Source organism: Hemitrygon akajei, chromosome 27, assembly GCF_048418815.1.
Source record: "Hemitrygon akajei chromosome 27, sHemAka1.3, whole genome shotgun sequence".
In the NCBI taxonomy this organism is placed as follows: domain Eukaryota; kingdom Metazoa; phylum Chordata; class Chondrichthyes; order Myliobatiformes; family Dasyatidae; genus Hemitrygon; species Hemitrygon akajei.
The window spans coordinates 4,046,878-4,073,692 of record NC_133150.1 but is presented as its reverse complement, the minus strand read 5'-3'; the positions used below and the strand labels follow the sequence as shown (position 1 = coordinate 4,073,692).

The following is a 26,815-nucleotide window of genomic DNA, read 5'->3' as shown; positions in this document are numbered from 1 at the left end:
TCTGAGCACGTCCCTTCTCTATCACTTGCCTATCTTCCCTCTCACTCTGTCTCCAAGCTTTCTCTATTTGTGAGCCAACCGCCCCTTCCTCCTTGTCTTCAATTTGGTTCCCCCCCCCCAGCAATCCTAGTTTAAACTCTCCCCAATAGCCTCAGCAAACCTCCCTGCCAGATATTGGTCCCCCTGGGATTCAAGTGCAACCCATCCTTTTTGCACAGGTCACTCCTGCCCCAAAAGAGGTCCCAATGATCCAGAAATCTGCATCCCTGCCCCCCACTTCAATCACTCAGCTACGCATTTATCCTCCACCTCAGTCTACTCCTATACTCACTGTCATGTGGCACAGGCAGTAATCCCGAAGTGACTACCTTTGTGGTCCTACTTCTCAACGACCTTCCTAACTCCCTGTAGTCTGCTTTCAGGACCTTCCCCATTTTCCTGCCTATGTCATTGGTAGCAATATGTACCACGACCTCTGGTTGTTCTCCTTCCCACTTCAGGATATCATGGACGTGATCAGAAACATCCTGGACCCTGGCACCTGGGAGGCAAATGACCATCCGTGTTTCTTTCCTATGTCCACAGAACCACCTGTCTGACCCCCTAACTATAGAGTCCCCTATCACTACTGCCTTCCTCTTCTGAGCCACAGGGCCGGACTGTCAAGGGGTACAGCTATGGGGGTGCTCCCTAGCATCTGACTCTTGCCCTGCCCTCTCCTGACTGTTACCCACTTACCTGTCTCCCAAGGCCCTGGTGTGACTACTTGCCTATAGCTCCTCTCTATCACCTCCTCACTTTCCCTGACTGGATGAAGGTCATCGAGCTGCATCTCCAGTTTCCTAACACTGTGCCTAAGGAGCTGCAGCTCAACACACCTGGTGCAGATCTGGTCGTCTGGGAGGCTGGGAGCCTCCTGGACTTCACACATCTGACACTGACCACAGAACACTGGCCTCACACACATTCTTCCTGTCTGTATTCTACACAGGCAACCTACCTCGCCTCAACCTGTTATCGCCAAAGCCCCGTTGAACCAAAGCCTTTCTACTCTTGTCTCCTTCTACTCTTGTCACCTGCTCTATAAGGTGTCTCATTTTGAACTCTTCTCGCCACTCTCACTGGCTGACATCCATGCGCTTGCGCAGTCATGCCCTGATCAGATCGCTGAAGAAATAACGGACCGGATGTTTCCTATAGTCAGGGAGTATAGGACCGGAGGGCACAGATAGAGTGAATGTGGAGAGGATGTTTCCTATAGTCAGGGAGTATAGGACCAGAGGGCATAGATAGAGTGAATGTGGAGAGGATGTTTCCTATAGTCAGGGAGTATAGGACCGGAGGGCACAGATAGAGTGGATGTGGAGAGGATGTTTCCTACAGTCAGGGAGTATAGGACCAGAGGGCACAGATAGAGTGGATGTGGAGAGGATGTTTCCTATAGTCAGGGAGTATAGGACCGGAGGGCACAGATAGAGTGGATGTGGAGAGGATGTTTCCTATAGTCAGGGAGTATAGGACCGAAGGGCACAGATAGAGTGGATGTGGAGAGGATGTTTCCTATAGTCAGGGAGTATAGGACCGGAGGGCACAGATAGAGTGGATGTGGAGAGGATGTTTCCTATAGTCAGGGAGTATAGGACCGGAGGGCACAGATAGAGTGGATGTGGAGAGGATGTTTCCTATAGTCAGGGAGTATAGGACCGGAGGGCACAGATAGAGTGGATGTGGAGAGGATGTTTCCTATAGTCAGGGAGTATAGGACCAGAGGGCACAGATAGAGTGGATGTGGAGAGGATGTTTCCTATAGTCAGGGAGTATAGGACCGGAGGGCACAGATAGAGTGGATGTGGAGAGGATGTTTCCTATAGTCAGGGAGTATAGGACCGGAGGGCACAGATAGAGTGGTTGTGGAGAGGATGTTTCCTATAGTTAGGGAGTATAGGACCAGAGGGCACAGATAGAGTGGATGTGGAGAGGATGTTTCCTATAGTCGGGGAGTATAGGACCGGAGGGCACAGATAGAGTGGATGTGGAGAGGATGTTTCCTATAGTCAGGAGTATAGGACCAAAAGGGCACAGAAAGAGTGGATGTGGAGAGGATGTTTCCTATAGTCAGGGAGTATAGGACCAGAGGACACAGATAGAGTGGATGTGGAGAGGATGTTCCCTATAGTCAGGGAGTATAGGACCAGAGGACACAGATCGAGTGGATGTGGAGAGAATGTTTCCTATAGTCGGGGAGTCTAGCACCAGAGGGCATGACCTCTAGAATAGAGATGAGGAGGAATTTCTTTACCCAGAAGTTGGTGAATGTGTGGAATTCCTTGCCACAGATGGCTGTGTATATTTAAAGTGGAGGTTGATAGCTTCTTAATTAGTAAGGGTGTCAAGTGTTACAGGAAGAAGGCAGGAGAATGAGGTGAGAGGGATAATAAATCAGCCATGATAGAATATGGAGCAGACTCAATGGGTTTTCATGTTGGTAGCATACTCAAATATCTTGTACACCGCTCTCTCCTCCAAGCCAGTGAAATGGATGATAAATAATTCAGGGCCATAGATTGATAGTTTTTTGTGGTGCTCCACTAGTTACATACTTACATCCTGAGAAAAGTTCATTAACTGTACCCATTCATCATTTTCCCCGGACTGTGAGCTCTTGTATAGTGTGATAGCTTTTTATGTGTCACCTTATCAAATTCTTCTGGAATGTTAACCACCCAATGGCCACTTTAATCAGTACAGGAGGTACCTAATAAAGTAGTCACTGTGTCAGCTTGAGCCAGTCTGGCCATTCTCCTCTGACCTTTCTCATTAACAAGGTAACAACTCCACAGGACTCTGCTTGGTGGATTTTTAAAAAATTTTTTGCATCGTTCTCTAAACTCTAGAGGCTGTTGTGCTCAAAAATCCCAGGAGATCAGCAGTTTCTGAGATAATCAAACCATCCTCCCTTCTCTCCCCACCCCCTGAATTCTGATGTTTGGTCTGAACAACAACTGAACCTGTGGCCATGCCTGTATGCACTGAATTGCTGCCACATGATTGGTTGATTAGATACTTGCTGGTATGCAGGTGAATTTAATAAAGTGACCGCTAAGTTTACATGGGAGAGTTTGAACTAGTCATGTAGGAGGCAGGGAACTGAAACCCGGTCAGTAGGGAAGGATTGGAAAAATCAAAATAGGTATGTGGGTCGGATAGTTTGAAGTGTGCATATTTTAATACTCAGAGTATTATGGGTGAGGGTGATGAACTTAGAGCATGGATCAGTAAGTGAAACTATTTCGTTGTAACCATTACTGATTGTGAGAGGGCCGGAACGAGTGATTAATGTACCAAGTTTTTGAAGTTCTAGTAAAGATAGAGGAGGAGGTAAAAGAGGGGAGCAGAATTGCACTATTAATCAAGGACAACACAGCTGCACTCAGGAAACATAATGGGGGGGGGCAGACACTGAGTCTATTTGGGTAGAACTCAGGAAAAGTAAGGGCACAGTCAAACTGATGGGTTTGTACTACAGACCCCCCAGTAGTCACCGGGACAGTGAAGAATGGATAGAGTGCCTATAAAATGTATTCACCCCGTCTTGGAAGTTTTCATGTTTAATTGATTTACAACATTGAATTACAGTGGATTTAACTTGACTTTTTTGACAGTGATCAACAGAAAAAAAACTGTGTAAAAATAGATCTCTATAAAGTGATCTAAATTAATTACAAATATAAAAAAAATTGATTGCAGAAATATTCAGACCCTTTAATTTGACACACCAAATTAAACTGGTGCAGCCAATTGGTCTTAGAAGTCACATGATTAGTTAAATGGAGATCACCTGTGTGCAGTCAAGGTGTTTCAATTGATTGTGGTAAAGATAAACCTGTATCTGGAAGGTCCAACTGCTGTTGAGTCAATATCCTAGCAAAAAGTACACCATGAGATGAACACTCTAAGCAACTCTGTGAAAAAGTTATTGAAAAGCACAAGTCAGAAGATGGAAACAAGAAAATTTCCAAGTCAGTGAATATCCACTGGAGTGCAATTAAGTCAATCATCAAGAAATGGAAAGAATATGGCACAACTGTAAATCTGCCTAGAACAAGCTATCCCCAAAAACTGAGTGACTGTGCAAGAAGGGGACCAGTGAGGGAGGCCACCAAGAGACCAGGAGGAGTTAGAAGCTTCAGTGGCTGAGAGGGGAGAGACTGCACATACAACAACCGTTGCTCGGGTGCTTCACCAGTCACAGCTTTATGGGAGAGTGGCAAAGAGAAAGCCACTGTTGAAAAAAACTCACATGAAACCTTGACTAGAGTTTTCTGGAAGGCATGTGGGAGATTCTGAAGACAGCTGGAAGAATGTTCTGTGGTCTGATAAAACCAAAATTGGGTTCTTTGGCCATCAGACTAAACGCTATGTCTGATCTTCATCAGACATCAGGAAATTATACCTTGAAGATAATTTCATCAAGAAATTTGTTTTTACTTTGATGTGAAAGAGTCTCTTCTGTTGATCAGTGTCAAAAAAGCCAAATTAAATCCACTGTGATTCAGTGTTGTAAAACAATAAAACATGAAACCTGTATAAAATAATAAAGTTGCTCTCATGGGGCCTTCAACTTCCCTAATATAAACTGGGACCTTGGTGTATGGGGTTTAGATGCGGCTGAATTTGCCAAGCGAGAGGAGAGGCCATACAGGACCTGGTGTGGGGTCATGAGCCTGGCCAGATGACTGACTTTACAGTGGGTGAGCAGTTAGGGAATGTGACCACAACTCATTAACTTTCAGGATAGGTATGGGCTTTGCGGGAAAGTTTTAAATTGAAGTGGGGCAAATTGCGGGAGCAGTTGGCAGGAACTAAGAAGAGTTAATTGGATCACCTTTTCTTGGCAAGTCCACATCAGACATTTGGAGGGTGTTTAAAGATCAATTGCACAGAGTACAGGAAAGGTATCTTCCTGTTGGAAGGAAAGATAAGAGAACCTTGGATGTCCAGAGAGGTGATGAATTCAGTCAAGAAGAAAAAGGAAAAGTATGTGAAGCTTCAGAAGTCAGGGTCAAACAGAGCATGTGAGAAGTCTAAAGAACCCAGAAAAGAACTACAGAAGGGAATTAGGAAAGCGAGAAGGGGCATGAAAAGTCCTTGGCAAGAAGGACGAAGGTGAATCCCAGAGCATCATACACAAACATCAAGAGCAAGAGGAGAGCTAGGTCAAGGAAGGGACCACTCAGAATAAAGGGAGAAAAATTTGCTTGGATGCAGAGAATGTGAGTGAGATATTTTATGTGCAGTTTGCTTCAGTATTTACCAAGGCAAAGGATATGGAAATACTTTAGGGTGTTTAGAAGTCAAGAAGGGGGAAGTGTTGGACCTACTGGTGAATTATTCCTCAGGGCCTGATGAGATTTACTCCAGATTATCAAAGAAGGCAAAAGACAAGATTGCTGGGGCCTTGACCAGTATCTTCGTGTCCTCTCTCAGCACAGGAGAGGTCCTGGATGACTGACAAGTGGCTAATATGCCTCTATTTAAGAAGGGAACAATGGAAATTCAAGGGAACTATAGACTGGTGAGTATTGCTTCAGTTGTAAGGAATTTGCTGGAGAAAATTCTTAGGAATAGGATATATGAGCATTTGGAAACCCATGGCCTAATTAGGGAGAGCCAGCAAGTTCCTCATGGGAGGCTAATCCAGAATGTTAAGATGCATGGGACCTGAAGCAAATTGTCTGTTTGGATTCAGATCTGGCTTGAAGGCAGAGGGTAGTGGTGAAGGGACTTGCTCGAGCTGGAGGTTGTTTTCTCTGGAGCACCGGAGTCTGGGGGGAGGGGAGGAGATGTGATAGAGGTTTATAAGATTATGAGAGGCATAGAATAGACAGGGAGTTTCTCATGGTTGAAATGTCTAAATACCAGGGGGCATTCATTAAAGGTGAGAGGGGGATGTGAGAGGTAAGATTTTTAATCAGTGTCGTGGATGCCTGGAATATGCTCCCTGTTATGGTCATGGAGTCAAATACATTAGAGGCTTTTATAAGACGTTTGGAAGATGGAGAGATATGGAGTTGGAGGGTTTAGTGTTTAAGCGTTTTAGCTGGTTGGGCTCAACGTTGTGGGCTGAATGGCCTGTTCCATGTGTGTACACTCATGTACAAATCCTCCTTATCACTTCTCCTTGTTACATCCTGAATGGACACTCAGATTTGTTAAATATAATTTTCTTTTATAAAATTATGTAGAGTTAGCTTAATTACATTAAACTTTTCGCAGTAACTAGCTATTACTTCCTTGATTATAGACTCCAGCATCTTGCCAACAGCAGATGTTAAACTAACTGCCCTGTAGTTTTCTGTGGTTTTGTCACCCTCCCTTCTTGTACAAGGCAATGACATTTAAAGTTTTCCTGTTGACTGGCAAACTCTCGGAACTCAGTGCACATCTGTGAAGTCAAAGGCTCCTACGAATTCAGAAACCAATTCCTTTGGATGCAGAATCAGGTGTACTAATATCGACAGATGTCATGAAAGTTGTTGTTTTGTGGCAGCAGTACAATGCAATGCATAAAACATTTTATATATATCCGGGATTCCCTTTGTTTATTTCGAACATGTTGCCGCCCTCTTAATAGGGACAGGAGACTGCTGCTGAAGAGTTTCTAACTAGCGTCAGTCATATGTACTTGTTTGGCTGTTAGAACTACACCGTGCTTAGAGCAAACAACTTTTAAGTAGCATCATTTGCCTGTGCTTGTGTCATGTTATCCTTTTGGGCCAACAGACGCCAATTTAAAAAGTAGTGATTTTTGATAATTTTGTTTTATATTATGACTTAATAAAAATTCAGACCAGTGTCAAGAAGACATGAAAAGATTTTACCCTGGCAGAAAAAGTTATTCTAGGTGTCTGCACTGATTTTCTTTATTTACAGTCAATCAGAAGAACACGACAGCATACACTGGGTGAATTCCTCCGATAACTAACACGATCTTATAGCACAATAGTCATTTTGGTAGTGTTCTAATTTGTCTGTATTTTATTTAAATACATCATTTCTTATTCAGTTAAACAGTAGGTTCTCTTTTATATCTTTTTAATTATTTCCATGAAGCTTCGGCTAATTGGGTCAGGTGCTTAGTTTGGCCAAAATGTACCAGCTGATCTGTCTCACTCCTGTAGGCCATTAGGTCCTGGTGACTTGCACACCTTTAGGGCTGATTTATACTTGTGCGTACAGGCTACACTGTAGCCCTGATTTTCACTTCTGCATAGCTCTACGCCGTAGCGAGCATGCGTTGGTGTGTGCCAAGATACCAGTTGGTGGTGGGGTTTCTATGCCACTGTGTTGAGTTTCTTCGTGAGAGACATGGACGAGGAAATGCATTTCAAACATTTTCACATGTCGGCAGGTAGATTTGATGATTTGGTTCATCTCTTCCGCATCGGTGTACAGACATGGTGAAGAAGAAGCAACCGGAAATGCGTAGGAGGAAATGCAAGGCTACCAAGCGGACCAATCACAGTTGTTGCGGTCTGCATCGCCGTGACGCGTGAGTTACTTTTTTGGGGAGGTGCACGTCACCCTACAGCATAGGGTATGGCTTAGGGTACACAGTACCTGTGGCGCACAAATATAAATCAGCCTTTAATCTCATTATCTTGCCCTTACAACAGGGAGGGTTATGAGTTCTAACATTCTGTTGGAAACTTGTTTTATCTCTGAGGTGTTTGCCAGCATCCTCTGTGAAAACAAATGCAAAGTATTGGTTGAAACTATATGACATTTCCTTGTTTCCTGTTAATAATTATTTTGCTCTGCAGGGCTCCCAGATACATCTTAGTCACTCTCTTTTTCACACTTCAAGATTCCTAGTTGTTTAATGTCATTTCTAATACACAAAAGTAAAGGAGAACAAAATAATTGTTACTCCAGATCCAATATAGCACAAAAAAAACACAATAAGCATAAAGAACACATAAGTATAAATACATACCAAGCTATGTTTATAAGCTATCTTGTGTGCCCATAAAGTGATGCTACGTACAGAAGTAAGTGTACATAACACGACCAACAGGAAATGGTGGTTGTGGGTTAGTGGGTGGAGGTGTTGATCAGCTTTGCCGCTTGGGGGAGGTAACTGCTTTTGAGTCCGGTGGTCCTGGCATGGATGCTACTTGACCTCCATTTTTATATCTATGAGCAATCTTGTACTTTGCATAATTATTACTTGCCTGTTTCCTCTTAGAACCAATTTCTCCTCTCGATATTATCTTTTTAGTCTCTTGCTGCATATGCCTGGAAAAACTACCCAGTCCTGTGATCCACCACAACATTTGCCACTCTACATACTGTAGTTTTTGATTTAATAGTTTCTTTCATGTCTTTTGTTAACTGCAGAAGGTTCCTCTTTCTCATCGAGTCCTTTGTGTATTTCAGCAGCTATTTCATGGTGCTCAGCAAAAATATATTACAGAGTGACCACTTTTTTTTTAGATATTCCTGTACACTTGCTTGTTGATGCAAATATTTAATCAGCCAATCACGATGCAGAAACTCAATGCATAAAAGCAAGCAGACCTGGTCAAGAGGTTCAGTTGTAAGAATGGGGAAGAAATGTGATCTAAGTGACTTTAGCTATGGAATGATTGTTAGTGCCAGATAGGGTACTTTGAGTATCACAGATCTTCTGATTTTCACGCACAGCAGTGGGTAGAGTTTACAGAGAATGGTTTGAAAAAACAAAACAAAAAATCCAGTGAGTGGCATTTCTGCAGGTGAAAAAGCCTTGTTAATGAGAGAGGTCAGAGGGGAATAGCCAGACTGATTCAAGTTGACAGAAAGGCGACAGTAACTCGAATAGCTGCTCAAACGACCATCCATCACCTGCTCCATGGCTTCACGTGATCCTGATCGGGGAGCTAAGCAGCTGCTGCACCTTGCCCAAGGGTGACCTGCAGGCTAGCGGAGGGAAGGAGTAGAGTCATATCTTCACCCTGCCACCAAAAATGATTGGATGAGAGAATTAAGTGTAACGTTTCCAATTTTACAGATGTACAGAACTGAAGGGGAATATGAGCTACGCGGTGGATGATTTAGGCATGTTCAGTAGGTAGGCAGGTAAATGACATGCAGTTTAAGTCAGAGCCATAGAACAATACAGCACAGAACAGACCCTTTGGCCCATCTAATCCATGCTGAACTGCCTAGCCATATTGACCTGCACCTGGACCATTGCCCTCCATAGCTTTCGCTGGCAGCTCGTTCCATACTCTCACCATCCTCTGAAAAAATTCCCCTTAAACATTTCACCTTTCACCCTTCACCCATGACCTCTGGTTATAGTCTCACTCAACCTCAGTGGAAAGAGCCTCTTTGCATTTACCCTATCTGCCTCATAATTTTGTATATTTCTATCAAATCTCCCCACATTCTCCTACATTGCAGGGAATAAAATCCTAACCAATTCAACCCTTCCCTATAACTCAGGACCTCAAGTCCCAACAGCATCCTTGTAAGTTTTCTCTCCACTATTTCAATCTTATTTATATTTTTCCTGTAGGTAGGTGACCAAAACTGCACACAATACTCCAAATTAAGCCCCACCAAAAATATAATTTCAACGTAACATCCCAACTCCCGGACTCAATACATTGATTTATTAAGGCCAATGCCCAGAACTTTCTTTATGATCCTATCTACCTGTGATGCCTCTTTAAAGGAATTATGGATTTGTTCTGCCACAGTCCACGGTGCCCTACTTCTCAACTTGAAAGACCTACTCTTGTTGGTCATCCCAAAGTGCAACTGCTCACACTGTCTGCATTCAATCCTTTCTGCCATTTTTCAGCCCATTTTTCCAGCTGGTCCAGATCCCGCTGCATGCTTTGATAGTCTTCCTTGCTATCCACTAACTCCCCACTCCACCCCAATCTTAGTCTCGTCCACAAATTTACTGATCCAGTTTACCATGTTGGCATCCAGGTCATTGATATAGATGACAAACAACAACGGACTCAGCGTCAATGCCTGCGGCACACTGCTGGTCTCGGGTCTTCAGAGGCAAGCACCTACAGTGGGCCCAGCGTCAATGCCTGTGGCATACTGCTGGTCTCAGGTCTTCAGAGGCAGGCACCTACAGTGGGCCCAGTGTCAATGCCTGCAGCACACTGCTGGTCTCGGGTCTTCAGAGACAAGCACCTACAGTGGGCCCAGCGTCAATGCCTGCAGCACACTGCTGGTCTCGGGTCTTCAGAGACAAGCACCTACAGTGGGCCCAGAGTCAATGCCTGTGGCACACTGCTGGTCTCGGGTCTTCAGAGACAACCACCTACCGTGGGCCCAGCGTCAATGCCTGTGGCACACTGCTGGTCTCGGGTCTTCAGAGGCAAGCACCTACAACGGGCCCAGTGTCAATGCCTGTGGCACACTGCTGGTCTCAGGTCTTCAGAGGCAGGCACCTACAGTGGGCCCAGTGTCAATGCCTGCGGCACACTGCTGGTCTCAGGTCTTCAGAGACAACCACCTACAGTGGGCCCAGTGTCAATGCCTGTGGCACACTGCTGGTCTCAGGTCTTCAGAGACAAGCTCCTACAGTGGGCCCAGCGTCAATGCCTGTGGCACACTGCTGGTCTCGGGTCTTCAGAGACAAGCACCTACAGTGGGCCCAGTGTCAATGCCTGCGGCACACTGCTGGTCTCAGGTCTTCAGAGGCAAGCACCTACAGTGGGCCCAGCGTCAATGCCTGTGGCACACTGCTGGTCTCGGGTCTTCAGAGACAAGCTCCTACAGTGGGCCCAGTGTCAATGCCTGCGGCACACTGCTGGTCTCAGGTCTTCAGAGACAAGCTCCTACAGTGGGCCCAGCGTCAATGCCTGTGGCACACTGCTGGTCTCGGGTCTTCAGAGACAGGCACCTACAGTGGGCCCAGTGTCAATGCCTGTGGCACACTGCTGGTCTCGGGTCTTCAGAGGCAAGCACCTACCACGGGCCCAGCGTCAATGCCTGCAGCACACTGCTGGTCTCGGGTCTTCAGAGACAAGGACCTACAGTGGGCCCAGCGTCAATGCCTGTGGCACACTGCTGGTCTCGGGTCTTCAGAGGCAGGCACCTACAACAGGCCCAGCGTCAATGCCTGTGGCACACTGCTGGTCTCGGGTCTTCAGAGGCAACCACCTACAACCACTTTGTATCTTCATCCACAAAGCCAACAACAGAACAACATTGGCTTTCCTCCAATCCTCCACCCATGGCTAAGGATGTTTCAGATATCTCTGCTAGGGCCCCACAGACTCTGAGGGAACACTTTATCAGGCCTGGAAATTTATCCACCCTGATTTGCCTCAGGACAGCAAATACTGTGATCTAGATAGGGTCCATGACTTCAGGAATGGACAGGAGGAGGAGTATAGGAAACTGATACAGGACTTTGTGATATGGTGCAACTCAAACTACCTGCGTCTCAATATCACCAAGACCAAGGAGATGGTGGTGGACTTTAGGAGATCTAGGCCTCATATGGAGCCAGTGATCATTAATGGAGAATGTGTGGAGCAGGTTAAGACCTACAAGTATCTGGGAGTACAGTTAGACGAGAAGCTAGACTGGACTGCCAACACAGATGCCTTGTGCAGGAAGGCACAGAGTCGACTCTACTTCCTAAGAAGGTTGGCGTCATTCAATGTCTGTAGCGAGATGCTGAAGATGTTCTATAGGTCAGTTGTGGAGAGCGCCCTCTTCTTTGTGGTGGCGTGTTGGGGAGGCAGCATTAAGAAGAGGGACGCCTCACGTATTAATAAGCTGGTAAGGAAGGCGGGCTCTGTTGTGGGCAAAGTACTGGAGAGTATAACATCGGTAGCTGAGCGAAGGGCGCTGAGTAGGCTACGGTCAATTATGGAAAACCCTGAACATCCTCTACATAGCACCATCCAGAGACAGAGAAGCAGTTTCAGCGACAGGTTGCTATCGATGCAATGCTCCTCAGACAGGATGAAGAGGTCAATACTCCCCAATGCCATTAGGCTTTACAATTCAACCGCCAGGAGTAAGATATGTTAAAGTGCCGGGGTTGATTGTATTTAATGTATTTAAGTAAACTACTTAAGAACTTTTTAAAAGCTATTATTAATGCTTTTTGAGAGGGTGATTTAGATGCATATCATATTTTTACCAGAAAGTATTGTATGTAATTAGTTTTGCTACAAGTGTATGGGACATTGGAAAAAATGTTGAATTTCCCCATGGGGATGAATAAAGTATCTATCTATCTATCTATCTATCTACTGCATTACCTCACATCTCTAGACTGTGTCTGGCTCCTGAGTGAATACAAATGGAAACAATCCACAAGATCTCCCCCCTCTCTTTCAGTTCCAAGCATAGATTACCACTCTTATCTTCCAGAGGACCAATGTTGTCTGTTGCTATCCTTTTGCTTTTAATATATTTGTAGAAGCCCTCAGGATTCTCCTTCAGCTTGTCTGCTGAAGCAACCTCATGTCTTCTTTTTGCCCTCCTGATTTCATTGTGTTCTCCTGCATTTCTTATATTCAAGTACCTCGTGTTCCTAAGAGCAAACACGAGGAAATCTGCAGATGCTGGAAATTCAAACAACAACACACACAAAATGGTGGTGGAACACAGCAGGCCAGGCAGCATCTATAGGGAGAAGCTCTGTCGATGTTTCGGGCCGAGACCCTTCGTCAGGACTAACTGAAAGGAAAGATAGTAACAGATTTGAAAGTAGTGGGGGGAGGGGGAAATGCGAAATGATAGGAGAAGACCGGAGGGGGTGGGGTGAAGCTAAGAGCTAGAAAGGTGATTGGCGAAAGTGATACAGAGCTGGAGAAGGGAAAGGATCATGGGACGGGAGGCCTCGGGAGAAAGAGGGGGGGGGGAGCACCAGAGGGAGATGGAGAACAGGCAAACAACTAAATATGTCAGGGATGGGGTAAGAAGGGGAGGAGGGGCATTAACGGAAGTTAGAGAAGTCAATGTTCATGCCATCAGGTTGGAGGCTACCCACCTGGTATATAAGGTGTTGTTCCTCCAACCTGAGTTTGGATTCATTTTAACAATAGAGGAGGCCATGGATAGACATATCAGAATGGGAATGGGACGTGGAATTAAAATGTGTGGCCACTGGGAGATCCTGCTTTTTCTGGCGGACCGAGCGTAGGTGTTCAGCGAAACGGTCTCCCAGTCTGCGCCGGGTCTCACCAATATATAAAAGGCCACACTGGGAGCACCGGACGCAGTGTACCACACCACCCGACTCACAGGTGAAGTGTCGCCTCACCTGGAAGGACTGTCTGGGGCCCTGAATGGTGGTGAGGGAGGAAGTGTAAGGGCAGGTGTAGCACTTGTTCCGTCTACAAGGATAGGTGCCAGGAGGGAGATCGGTAGGAAGGGATGGAGGGGATGAGTGGACAAGGGAGTCACGTAGGGAGCGATCCCTGCGAAAAGTAGAAAAAGAGGGGAGTGAAAAATGTCTTTGGTAGTGGGATCCTGTTGGAGGTGGCGGAAGTTACGGAGAATTATACGTTGGACCTGGAGGCTGGTGGGGTAGTAGGTAAGGACAAGGGGAACCCTATCCCGAGTGAGGTGGCGGGTGGATGGGGTGAGGGCAAATGTACCCCTTCTCCCGTCTTCAACCCTCCTCCTCTTCATGGACACCCCACTCTGGTCTTCTGCCTGCTCTGGATCTCTTTATTGCTAATTGCTGACGGGACATCAACCGTCTTGACTTAACCACACCCTGTTCCAATTCCAACTTCACTCCTTCCGAACGCTCTGGTCTCTACTCCCTCCGCACTAATCCCAACCTCACTATAGAACCCACTGATAAGGGGGGAGCTGTTGTTGTTTGGCATACTGACCTCTACCTGGCCGAGGCACAGCGACAACTCTCTGATACCTCCTTATTTACCCCTTGATCATGACCCCACTAAGGAGCACCAGGCCATTGTCTCCTATACCATCACCAACCTTATCAGCTCTGGGGATCTCCCATCCACTGCCACCAACCTCATAGTTCCCACACCCCGCACTTCCCGTTTCTACCTCCTACCCAAGATCCACAAACCTGCCTGTCCAGGTAGACCCATTGTGTCAGCTTGCTCCTGCCCCACCGAACTCATTTCTGCATACCTTGACACTGTCTTATCCCCCTTGTTCAATCTCTTCCCACCTATGTTCATGACACTTCTCATGCTTTGAATTTTTTCAATGATTTTAAGTTCCCTGGCCCCCACCGTCTTATTTTCACCGTGGATGTCCAGTCCCTTTATACCTCCATCCCCCACTGAGATGGTCTCGAAGCTCTTTGCTTTTTTTTAGATTCCAGACCTAACCAAATCCCCTCTACCACCACTCTCCTCCGTCTAGTGGAATTAGTTCTTCCTCTCAATAATTTTTCCTTTGGCTCCTCCCACTTCCTCCAAACCAAGGGTGTAGCCATGGGCACCCGTATGGGTCCCAGTTATGCCTGCCTTTTTGTTGGCTTTGTGGAACAGTCCATGTTCCAAGTCTATACCGGTATCCATCCCCCTCTTTTCCTTCACTACATCGACGACTGCATTGGCGCTGCCTCTTGCATGCGTGCTGAGCTCGTCGACTTCATTAACTTTGCCTCCAACTTTCACCCTGCCCTCAAATTTACCTGGTCCATTTCCAACACCTCCCTCCCCTTTCTTGATCTTTCTGTCTCCATCTCTGGAGACGGCCTATCTACTGATATCTACTATAAGCCTACAGACTCTCACAGCTACCTGGACTATTCCTCTTCCCACCCTGTCTCTTGCAAAAAGGCTATCCCCTTCTCACAATTCCTCCATCTCCGCCGCATCTGCTCTCAGGATGAGGCTTTTCATTCCAGGACGAAGGAGATGTCTTCCTTTTTTAAACAAAGGGGCTTCCCTTCGTCCACCATCAACTCTGCTCTCAAACGCATCTCTCCCATTTCCCGCACATCTGCCCTCACCCCATCCACCCGCCACCCCACTCGGGATAGGGTTCCCCTTGTCCTTACCTACCACCCCACCAGCCTCCAGGTCCAACGTATAATTCTCTGTAACTTCCGCCACCTCCAACGGGATCCCACTACCAAACACATTTTTCCCTCCTCTCCCTTGCTGCTTTTCACAGGGATCACTCCCTACGCGACTCTCTTGTCCACTCATCCCCTCCATCCCTTCCTACCGATCTCCCTCCTGGCACTTATCCTTGTAAATGGAACAAATGCTACACCTGCCCTTACACTTCCTCCCTCACCATCATTCAGGGCCCCAGACAGTCCTTCCAGGTGAGGCGACACTTCACCTGTGAGTCGGGTGGTGTGGTATACTGCGTCCGGTGCTCCGGGTGTGGCCTTTTATATATTGGTGAGACCAGACGCAGACTGGGAGACCGTTTCGCTGAACACCTACGCTCGGTCCGCCAGAAAAAGCAGGATCTCCCAGTGGCCACACATTTTAATTCCACATCCCATTCCCATTCTGATATGTCTATCCATGGCCTCCTCTATTGTCAAAATGAATCCAAACTCAGGTTGGAGGAACAACACCTTATATACCAGCTGGGTAGCCTCCAACCTGATGGCATGAACATTGATTTCTCTAACTTCTGTTAATGCCCCTCCTCCCCTTCTTACCCCATCCCTGACATATTTAGTTGTTTGCCTGTTCTCCATCTCCCTCTGGTGCTCCCCCCCACTTTCTTCCTCCTGAGGCCTCCCGTCCCATGATCCTTTCCCTTCTCCAGCTCTGTATCACTTTCGCCAATCACCTTTCTAGCTCTTAGCTTCATCCCACCCCCTCCAGTCTTCTATCATTTCGCATTTCCCCTTCCCCCCACTACTTTCAAATCTCTTACTATCTTTCCTTTCAGTTAGTCCTGACGAAGGGTCTCGGCCCGAAACATCGACAGTGCTTCTCCCTATAGATGCTGCCTGGCCTGCTGTGTTCCACCAGCATTTTGTGTGTCATGTGTTCCTACCTGCCTTAACCTGCAGTGCACCTCCTTTTTCAAAGTTCAAAGTAAATTTATTTTCAAAGTATCTATCTGTCACCATTTACAACCCTGAGATTTATTTTCTTGTGGGCATTTACTGTAAGTACAAGAAACACAGTAGAATCGATGAAAGGACACACAACAGGATGGGCAAACAACCAGTGTGCAAAAGACAACAAAACTGCAAATACAGAACAGCAAAAAAGAAATAATATAATAGTAAGTAAGAGATCAAGAGTCCTTGACAGTGAGTCTGTAGGATGTGGGAACACTTCACTGATGAAGTGAGTGAAGTTGAAACAAGTTATCCCCTCTGGTTTAAGAGCCTGATGGTTGTGGGGTAATAATTGTTCTTGTACCTGGTGGGGTGGATCCTAAGGCTCCTGTATCTTCTTCCTGATGACATTAGTGAGAAGACTGCCAAGTCCTATGGTGGGAGAGTCCAAGACCATTGGACAGCCTCAGAATAGAGGGGTGTATTCTTTTAGAATGGAGATGAGGAGGAATTTCCTCAGTAGTGAATCTGTGGAATTCTTTACCACAGGCAGCTGTGGAGGCCAAGTCTTAATGTATATTTAAGGCAGAGGTTGATAGATTCTTGATTGGTCAGGGCATGAAGGGATATGGAGAGAAAACAGGAGATTGGGCTGAAAGGAAAATTGGATCATCCATAATGAAATGGCAGAGCAGACTTGATGGGCCAAAAGGCCTCATTGTGCTCCTATATCTTATGGTCTTGTGGTTTAAGAAGATGACTTGGGTCCTTGATGATGGATGCTGCTTTTCTTCAACAGCACTCCATTTAGATGTGCTCGGTGGTGGGGAGGGCATTACCCGTGATGGACTGGGCTGTATCCATTACTCTTTATAGGATTTTCTGTTCAAGGGCATTGGTGTTTTCATACCAGACCATGATGCAACTAGTCAATATACTCTCTGCTGCACATCTATAGAAGTTTGTCAAAGTCATGCCGAACCTTCACAAACCTAAGGAAGTAGAGGTGCTGCCATGCTTTCTTTGTCATTGCCCTTGGATGCTGAGCTCAGAACAGGTCCTCTGAGGGATTTGAAGTTGCTGACCCTCTCCACCTCTGATCCTCCAATGAGGATTGGCTCATGGACATCTGGTTTCTTCCTCCCAAGAGTCAATAATTATCTTCCTGGTCTTGCTGACATTGAGTGAGAGGCTGTGACACCACTCAGCCAGGTTTTCAATCTTCCTCATCTTTGATTCAGCCAAGGACAGTGGTGCCATCAGCAAACTTAAATATGCTGTTGGAGCTGTGCTTGGTTTCTCAGTCATAAATGTAAAGCCAGTAGAGCAGGGGGCTGAAGCACACAGCCTTGTAGTGCACCTATGCTGATTGATATTGTGCTGGAGATGTTATTGGCAATCCGAACTGACTGAGGTCTGCAAGTGAGGAAATCAAGAATCAAATTGCACAAGGAGGTATTGAGGCCAAGGTCTCGAAGCTATGGATTAGTTTTGAGGGGTTCTTGTACTGAATGCCGAGCTGTAGTTGATAAGGAGCATCCTGATGTATGCATCTTTGCTGTGCAGGTGTTCCAGGTTTGAGTGAAGAGACAGTGAAATGACATTTGTCATGGACCTGTTGAGCCAGTAGGTAAATTAGAGCAGATCTAAGTTGCTTCTCAGGTAGGAATTGGTGAGTTTCATCACCAACCTCTCAAGACGTTTCATCACAGTGGATGTAGTGCTACAAAGTGATAGTCATTGATGTAGGTTACCATGTTCTTAAACTGCTGTATCTTTGAAGCCTGGGCCTCAATATCTCTTGAAGCCTGTTCTATAAACCTGTTGTCCTTGTCTTTTATTCTAATAGGAAAATACAAACTCTCTAAAAATTTCACTTTTGAAGGCTTCACACTTACCAAGTAGACCTTTGCCAGGAAACAATCTATCCCAATCCACACTTGCCAGATCCTTTTGGGTTCCATTAAAATTGGCCTTTCTCCAATTTGGAACCCTAACCTATCCTTCCCATATTTACCTTGAAGCTAATGATATTGTGTCATATTCCCCTACACAAACTTCTGTCATCTGCCCTGACTAAGATATCTAGTACTGCACTCTTTCTAGGTGGGAGATCTATGTACTGATTAAGGAAATCTTCCTGAACACATTTGAAGAATGCTGTTCTATCCATCTCTTTTACAGTATGGCAGTCCCAGTCAATTATATAGGCATCCGTTAGCCTCATGAGACCATGGATTTGTGCCTTGGAAGGTTTCCAGGGCACAGGCCTGGGCAGGGTTGTATGGGAGACTGGCAGTTGCCCAAGCTGCAAGCCTTCCCCTCTCCATGCCACCGATGTTGTCCAGGGGAAGGGCACTAGGACCCAAGCAGCTTGGCACCGGTGTTGTCGCAGAGCAATGTGTTGTTAAGTGCCTTGCTCAAGGACACAAACACGCTGCCACAGCTGAGGCTCGAACCAGTGACCTTCAGATTACTAGTCTGATGCCTTGTCCACTAAGCCACGTGCCAACACTCCCAGTTAATATGTGGAAAGTTAAACTCACCAATCTCATGTTTCTTGCAACAATCTGTGCTCCATCTACAAACTTGCTTCTCTAAATCCTGCGAAATGTTGGGTGGTCTATGATATAATCCCATGAACATAGTCATAACTTTCTTATTCCTCAGTTCTATCCATAAAGCCCCACTAGACGAGTTGTCCTCTCTGTCCTGACTGAGCACTGCCGTGACATTCTCCCCGACTAGTATCGCCACCCATCCTCTTTTCATCTCTCCTGCTCCATCACTAGGTAATATGACGCCAGTGACCAATGGGAATATCTTGCAGACAGCTTAAAAAGTTACTGGATACTCTTCTTATTCTGAATTGTGATCTACTGCAACCTGTAATTTCCTTTTAACAATATATTTTTGGGCCAACTGAATGATCTGGCATTACTGCGATCTCCTGGGAATTTGGTGCAGATGAGACTCTGTGTCAATTCCTGAAAGAGAGCTTAATGATCCAAAAATCTGAAGCTCTCCCTCCTACACCAGCTCCTTAGCCACATGTTAAACTGTATGATCGTTCTGTTCCCTGCCTCACTAGCACGTAGCACAGGTAGTAATCCTGAGATCACAACCCTGGAGGCCAGGTCGTGTACTTTAGCACCAAAATCCCTGAACTTATTTTGCAGCAGCTTTTCACCCATCCTATCCATGTCACTGGTACCAACATGGACCACAACCTCTGGCTCTCACCCTCTCTCTTAAAAATGCAGTGGACTCAACCCTGGCACCTGGGAGGCAAGAAACCATCGGGGAATCTTTTCCTTGTCTGCAGATCTGATTCTCCTTTCTGTTTCCTTAACCAACGAATCCCCTATCACAACTTGCCTCTTCTCCATACTTTGTTTCTGAGCCATCGAGCCAAGTTCATTGCCAAAGAATTGACCACTGTGGTTTTCCTATGCTAGGTCTCTTCCTCAACTCCCCCCGCCCCCCCCCCCCCGGCTCCGCCACCCCCAACAGTATCCGAAGTGGTTTTGAGGGGGAAAATCACAGGTGTACTCTGCACTGGCTGCCTAACCCTTTTCCCCCTTCTGATTGTCACCTGTGTTTTGCATTTTCTGTGTAACTGCTGTGCCTATAAAAAGTATTCACCAACCCCCTTGGAAGTTTTCATTTTTTATTATTTTACAGCATTGAATTACAGTGGATTTAATTTGGCTTTTTTAACACTGATCAACAGGAAAAAAAAAATTCTTCCACGTCAAACTAGGGTTTAAACTAGATTTGCAGGGGGATGGGAACCAGAGTGCCAGAGTAGATAGTGGAACGGGGGTAAAAATAAATGATGTTAGTAGTTCATGCAAAGTCACAAATAGTCAGGTTGTGTGTGGTGGTAATAATCTTCTGAGGTGTGTATATTTCAATGCGAGGAGTATTGTGGGAAAAGCAGAAGAGCTGAGGACCTGGATTGACACATGGAATTATGACATCATAGCCATTACTGAAACTTGGCTACAGGAGAGGCAGGACTGGCAGCTCAATGTTACAGGGTTCCGATGTTTCAGACGTGATAGAGGCAGAGGGATGAAGGGTGGGGGGTGGGGTGGCTTTGCTAGTCAGGGAAAATATTACAGCAGTGCTTCGGCAGGACAGATTAGAGGGCTTGTCTACTGAGGCCATATGGGTGGAGCTGAGAAACAGGAAAGGTATGACCACATTAATAGGGTTGTATTGTAGACCACCCAATAGTCAGCAAGAATGGGAGAAGCAAATCTGCAGAGAAATAACAGACAACTGCAGGAGACAGAAAGTTGTGATTGTAGGGGATTTTAATTTTCCACACATTGATTGGGACTCCCATACAGTTAAAGGTCTAGATGGATTAGAGTTGTAAAATGTGTTCAGGAAAGTTTTCTAAATCAATATATAGATGTACCAACTAGGGAGGATGCAATATTAGATCTCCTATTAGGAAATGAGTTAGGGCAGGTGACAGAAGTGTGTGTAGGGGAACACTTTGGTTCCAGTGATCATAACACTATTAGTTTCAACTTGATCATGGATAAAGATAGAACTGGTCCTCAGGTTGAAGTTCTAAACTGGAAAAAGGCCGAATTTGAAGAAATGAGAAAGGATCTAAAAAGCATAGATTGGGACAGGTTGTTCTCTGGCAAGGATGTGATTGGTAAGTGGGAGGCCTTCAAAGGAGAAATTTTGAGAGTGCAGAGTTTGTATGTTCCTGTCAGGGTTAAAGGCAAAATGAATAAGAATAAGGAACCTTGGTTCTTGAGGGATATTGGAACTCTGATAAAGATGAAGAGAGAGATGTATAACATGTATAGGCAACAGGGAGGAAATAAGATGCTTGAGGAGTATAAAAAGAGTAAGAAAATACTTAAAGAAATCAGGAGGGCTAAAAGAAGACATGAGGTTGCTTTGGCAGTCAGGGTGAAATATAATCCTAAGAGCTTTTACAGGTATGTTAAGAGCTAAAGGATAGTAAAGGATAAAATTGGTCCTCTTGAAGATCAGAGTGGTCGGCTATGTATGGAACCAAAAGAAATGGGGGAGATCTTAAATGTTTTTTTTTGCTTCGGTATTTACTAAGGAAACTGGCACGGAGTCAATGGAAATAAAGCAAACAAGTAGGGAGGTCATGGAACTTATACAGATTAAAGAGGAGGAGGTGCTTGCTGTCTTGAGGTAAATCAGAGTAGATAAATCCCCAGGACCTGACAGGATATTCGCTCGGACCTTGAAGGAGACTAGTGTTGAAATTGCAGGGGCCCTGGCAGAAATAATTAAAAAGTCGATATCCATGGGTCAGGTGCTGGAGGATTGGAGGATAACTCATGTAGTTCCGTTGTTTAAAAAAGGCTCAAAAAGTAAGCTGGAAAATTATAGGCCGGTAAGTTTGACATCGGTAGTAGGTAAATTATTAGAAGGAATACTAAGAGATAGGATCTACAAGTATTTGGATAGACAGAGACTTATTAGAAACAGTCAGCATGGCTTTGTGCGTGGTAGTCGATGAAGGGAAGGCAGTGGATGTTGTCTACATGAACTTCAGTAAGGCCTTCGACAATCTCCCGCATGGGAGGCTAGTTAGGAAGATACAGTCGCTAGGTATACATGGAGAGGTAGTAAATTGGATTAGACATTGGCTCAATGGGAGAAGTCAGAGAGTGGTAGTGGAGGATTGCTTCTCTGAGTGGAGGCCTGTGACTAGTGGTGTGCTACAGGGATCCGTGCTGGGTCCATTGTTATTTGTCATCTATATCAATGATCTAGATGATAATGTGGCAAATTGGATCAGCAAATTTGCTGATGATACAAAGACTGGAGGTGTAGTGGACAGTGAGGAATGTTTTCAAAGCTTGCAGAGGGACTTGAACCAGTTCGAGGAATGCGCTGAAAAATGGCAGATGGAGTTTAATGCGGACAAGTGTGAGGTATTGCACTTCAGAAGATCAAACCAAGGTAGAACATACAAGGTAAATGGTAGGACACTGAGGAGTGCAGTAGGACAGAGGGATCTGGGAGTACAGGTACATAATTTCCTAAAAGTGGCTTCACATGTAAAGAAAGCTTTTGGTACATTGGCCTTTATAAATCAAAGTATTGAGTATAAGAGTTGGAATGTAATGGTGAGGTTGTATAAGACATTGGTGAGGCCGAGTTTGGAGTATTGTGTGCAGTTTTGGTCACCTAATTACAGGAAGGATATTAATAAGGTTGAAAGAGTGCAGAGAAGGTTTACAAGGATGTTGCCGGGACTTGAGAAACTGAGTTACAGAGAAAGGTTGAATAGGTTAGGACTTTATTCCCTGGAGCGTAGGAGAATGAGGGGTGATTTGATAGAGGTGTATAAAATTATGATGGGTATAGATAGGGTGAATGCAAACAGGCTTTTTCCACTGAGGCCAGGGGAGAAAAAAAAAACTCAGGTCATGGGTTAAGAGTGAAGGGGGAAAAATTTAAAGGGAACATTGGGGGGGGGCTTCTTCACGCAGAGAATGGTGGGAGTGTGGAATGAGCTGCCAGATGAAGTGATGAATGCGGGCTCACTTTTGACATTTAAGAAAAACTTGGACAGGTATCTGGATGAGAGGGGTTTGGAGGGATATGACCCAGGTGCAAGTCAATGGAACTAAGTAGAAAAATGGTTTGGCACAGCCAAGAAAGGCCAAAAGGCCTGTTTCTGTGCTGTAATGTTCTATGGTCAAAGTGAAAACTGATCTCTACAAAGTGATTTAACTTAATTACGAAAATAAAACACAAAATAATTGATTGCATAAGTATTCACCCCTTTCAAGTCAGTATTTAGTAGATGCACCTTTGGCAGCAATTACAGCCTTGAGTCTGTGTGGATAGGTCCCTATCAGCTTTGTACATCTGGTCACTGCAATTTTCCCCCGTTCTTCTGTACAAAACTGCTCAAGCTCAGTCAAATTGCATGGAGGTTGTGAGTGAACAGCCCCAGCCACAAATTCTCAATTGGACTGAGGTCTGGACTATGACTTGGCCACTCCAGGACATTAACTTTGCTGTTCTTAAGCCATTCCTGTGTAGCTTTGGCTTTATGCTTGGGATCATTGTCTTGCTGGAAAACAAATCTTCTCCCAGGTCACAGTTCTCTTGCAGACTGCATCAGGTTTTCCTCCAGGATTTCCCTGTGTTTTGCTGCATTAATGTTACCCTTTACCTTCACAAGCCTTCCAGGGCCTGCTGCAGTGAAGCATCCCCACAGAATAATGCAGCCACCACCATGCTTCAGGTTAAGGATGGTGTGTTTTTAATGTGCAGAGTCTTGCTTAGGCCAAAGATAGTGTTTAGTCTGATGGCCAAAAAGCTCAGTTTTGGATTCATCAGACCATAGAACATTCTTCCAGCTGACTTCAGAGTCTCTCACATGCCTTCTGGCAGACTCTAGTCGAGATTTCATGTGTTTTTTCAACGGTGGCTTTCTCTTTGCCACTCTTACGTAAAGCTGTGACTGGTGAAGCACCCGGGCAACAGTTGTTGTATGTGCAGTTTCTCCCAACTCAGCCACTGAAGCTTGTAACTCCTCCAGAGTTCTCATCGGTCTCTTGGTGGCCTCTCTCATTAGTCTCCTTATTGTATGGTCACTCAGCTTTTGAGGACAATCTGCTCTAGACAGATTCAGAGTTGTGCCATAATTTTTCCATTTCTTGATGATTGACTTAACTGTACTCCAAGTGATATTCAGTGACTTGGAAATTTTATTGTTTCCATCTCCTGGCTTAGATTTCTCAATAACCTTTTTGTGGAGTTCACAAGATCACAAGACAAAGAAGCAGAAGTAGGCCATTCAGCCCATCGAGTCTGCTCTGCCACTCCATGGGCTAAACTATTCTCCCGTCTGGTTCCAATTTCCGGCTTTTTTCCCATATCCCTTGATAGCCTGACTAATCAGATACCGATCTCCTCCTGCTTAAACACCCTCAATGATCGGGCCTCCACAGCTGTATGTGGCAACGAATTCCATAAATCCACGACCCTCTGGCGAAAAAAATTTCTCCTCATCTCTGTTTTAAATGGGTACCCTCTAATTCTAAGACTGTGACCTCTTGTCCTGGACTCACCCACCAAGGGAAACAGCCTTTCCACATCTACTCTGTCCAACCCTTTCAAAATTCGAAATGTTTCTATGAGATCCCCTCTCATTCTTCTATACTCTAATGAATACAATCCAAGAGCCAATAAACGCTCCTTATATGTTAGTCCCTGCATTCCAGGAATCATCCTAGCGAATCTTCTCTGAACTCTCTCCAACATCAGCACATCCTTTCTAAGATAGGGGGCCCAAAACTGCGCACAGTTGCTTGGAATGTTCTTTTGTCTTCATAGTGTAGTTTTTGCCAGGATACTGACTCACCAGCAGTTGGACCTTCCAGATACAGGTGTATTTTTACTACAATCAATTGCAACACTTTGACTGCACCAGGTTTCCAAAAACAGATCTTCATTTAACTAATTATGTGACTTCTAAAACCAATTGGCTGCACCAGTGATGACTTGGTGTGCCATTTTGGGGGGGGAGGTGAATACAAATAATTATTTTGTGTTTTATAGAACATAGAACGTAGAACAATACAGCACAGTACAGGCCCTTCAGCCCACAATGTTGTGCCGACCCTTAAACCCTGCCTCCCATATAACCCTCCACCTTAAAATTCCTCCATATACCTGTCTAGCAGTCTCTTAAATTTCACTAGTGCATCTGCCTCCACCACTGACTCAGGCAGTGCATTCCACGCACCAACCACACTCTGAGTAAAAAACCTTCCTCTAATATCCCCCTTGAACTTCCCTCCCCTTACCTTAAAGCCATGCCCTCTTGTAATCTTTGTAATTAATTTAGATCACTGTAGAGATTTTTTTTAAGTTGACACAAAAGTCTTTTTCTGTTGTTCAGTGCCAAAAAAGCCAGATTAAATCCACTGTGATTCAGTGTTGTAAAACAATAAAAAATGAAGGGGTGGGAATACTTTTTATACCTCTCTGTCCTGTTGATCGACCCTTCAGCCTCCTGATTGATCCAGAGTTCATGCAGCTCCAGCTCCAGTTCCTTATCACGGTCTGTTAGAAGCTGCAGCTGGACAGGTGGTCTCCCTTCCTTCCCACATCCTGCAGAAGGAACATTCGTGTATCTTGCTTGGTATCTCCACTGCTCTGAATGAAGGATGATTGATTAGGAAAGGAGAAACCTAGATGTCTTTGTACACCAGTCATTGAAAGCAAGTACTTAGAATCAGCAAGCAGGGAATTCATTGTTAGGGAATTTGAGTTGCATGTGGAGGTATTTTCCCACAGCAGTGATGAGGCTTCCATGTAGGAATTCTTTAAGGGCAAAGTTTTGTCAGTTATGTAACAAAACGTATTGGGACTCAGTTCAAAAGTACATCTGAAACCACTGTCTTAATTTTTCAGGACAGGTCAGCTTTACAACAGTCCTGTTAAGCAGCAATTGAATATTCAAAGGCAACACAAGTGAATCTGCAGATGCTGGAAATAAATAAAAACACAAGTCAGTGATGAAGGGTTTTGGCCGGAAACGTCGTCACTACCTCCTCCCATAGATGCTGTCTGGCCTGCTGAGTTCTGCCAGCATTTTGTGTTTTTAATTGAATATTCAGATCATTTTCTGATGTCTGTGGTCTATGCTTTTGCACTAGCATTTGGACCAGTTTTCTGTGATGTCCTACTCTCTTCTGTATTCATAGGGGAATAACTTCCCTTTTGTAAACCCATGATTCAGGAGATATCCCAGTTCAAGTGTATTGTCATTCAACTGTACATATGTATACCACCAGGTCAGTGATGCTTATTTAAAAAGAGAGCTTTGCGGCCGTTTGGCCATTGCAGAGGCCCTATCAGCGGCGGGAGCACTGCAAACTAAATAAAATCACAGGAGGGCCAGGCAGAGCGGCCATTGCCGGGAGTAGGCCAGTGACGAGAGTGTCAGGCTTCAGCTCAGAGAAGGCATTGGCTCTGGGTAGGTTTCTGTTCAGGTTTTCTTTTTGTTTTTCTCTTACTCTGCCTAGTATAGTAAATGGCAGTTGTGTGTTCTTCACGCAGGCTGTTGGAGTTCTGGGAAGCCCAGAGTCTCCGAGGGGACTACATCTGCGTGATGTGCATTCGGCTGCAGCTCCTTGAAGACAGTGTTAGGGATCTGGAGCAGCAGCTGGATGACCTTCAGCTTGTACGGGAGAGTGAGGAAACAAATGATCAAAGTTATAGGGAAGTAGTTACCCCAAAGTTGCAGGAGGCAAGTAGCTGGGTGACTGTCAGGAGGAACAGAAAGAGGTCCTGAAAAAAGATTTTAGAGAGCTAGGTAGAAAGCTGAGAAGCAGGACCTCCCAGGTAGTAATTTCTGGATTGCAGCCTGTGCCACGCACCAATGAGGGTAGGAACAAGATGATTTGGCAGATAAATGCATGGCTGTTACATACCCCATGGGTATCTTGTGACTGTCACATGACCATGATGTAATGGTCTTGTGATGGTGGAGTGATGTAATTTTCCCGCCAGTGAGAGGTCATGTGATGGCCTGTTTCAAAGCTATAAAAGGAGAACACATCACTGTGATGTAGGTCGTTTCGTGGCTTAATTCGTCAGTGACTCCATTCTGCTGTGTATCTGATTTTATGACGCAGTTTCGTTTAAAAATGGAGTTTTAATTTCTTCTGTAAGAATCGTTGTGCCGGCAGTTCTGAAAATCGCTGCCAGTTAAAGTCCAGTTGGAGAGTGAAGAATTTATTGAAGTACGGAAAACCCAGAGGATCGAGAAAAGTT

At 45.2% G+C, this 26,815-nt stretch overlaps 1 protein-coding gene across 4 annotated transcripts in view; it reads left to right on the top strand.

Annotated features, from left to right (window-relative positions):
* Positions 1 to 26,815, top strand: part of shisa4 (shisa family member 4) — a 153,703-nt gene that overhangs the window by 87,156 nt on the left and 39,732 nt on the right. For 2 of the 4 annotated variants that reach the window (XM_073030289.1, XM_073030287.1), the window contains exon 3: positions 5,488 to 5,575. The exons of the other annotated variants lie outside the window; for them this stretch is intronic. In XM_073030289.1, coding sequence (XP_072886390.1) covers positions 5,488 to 5,575 — 88 coding nt within the window. The remainder of the gene's footprint in view (positions 1 to 5,487; positions 5,576 to 26,815) is intronic. 4 annotated transcript variants of the gene reach the window in all.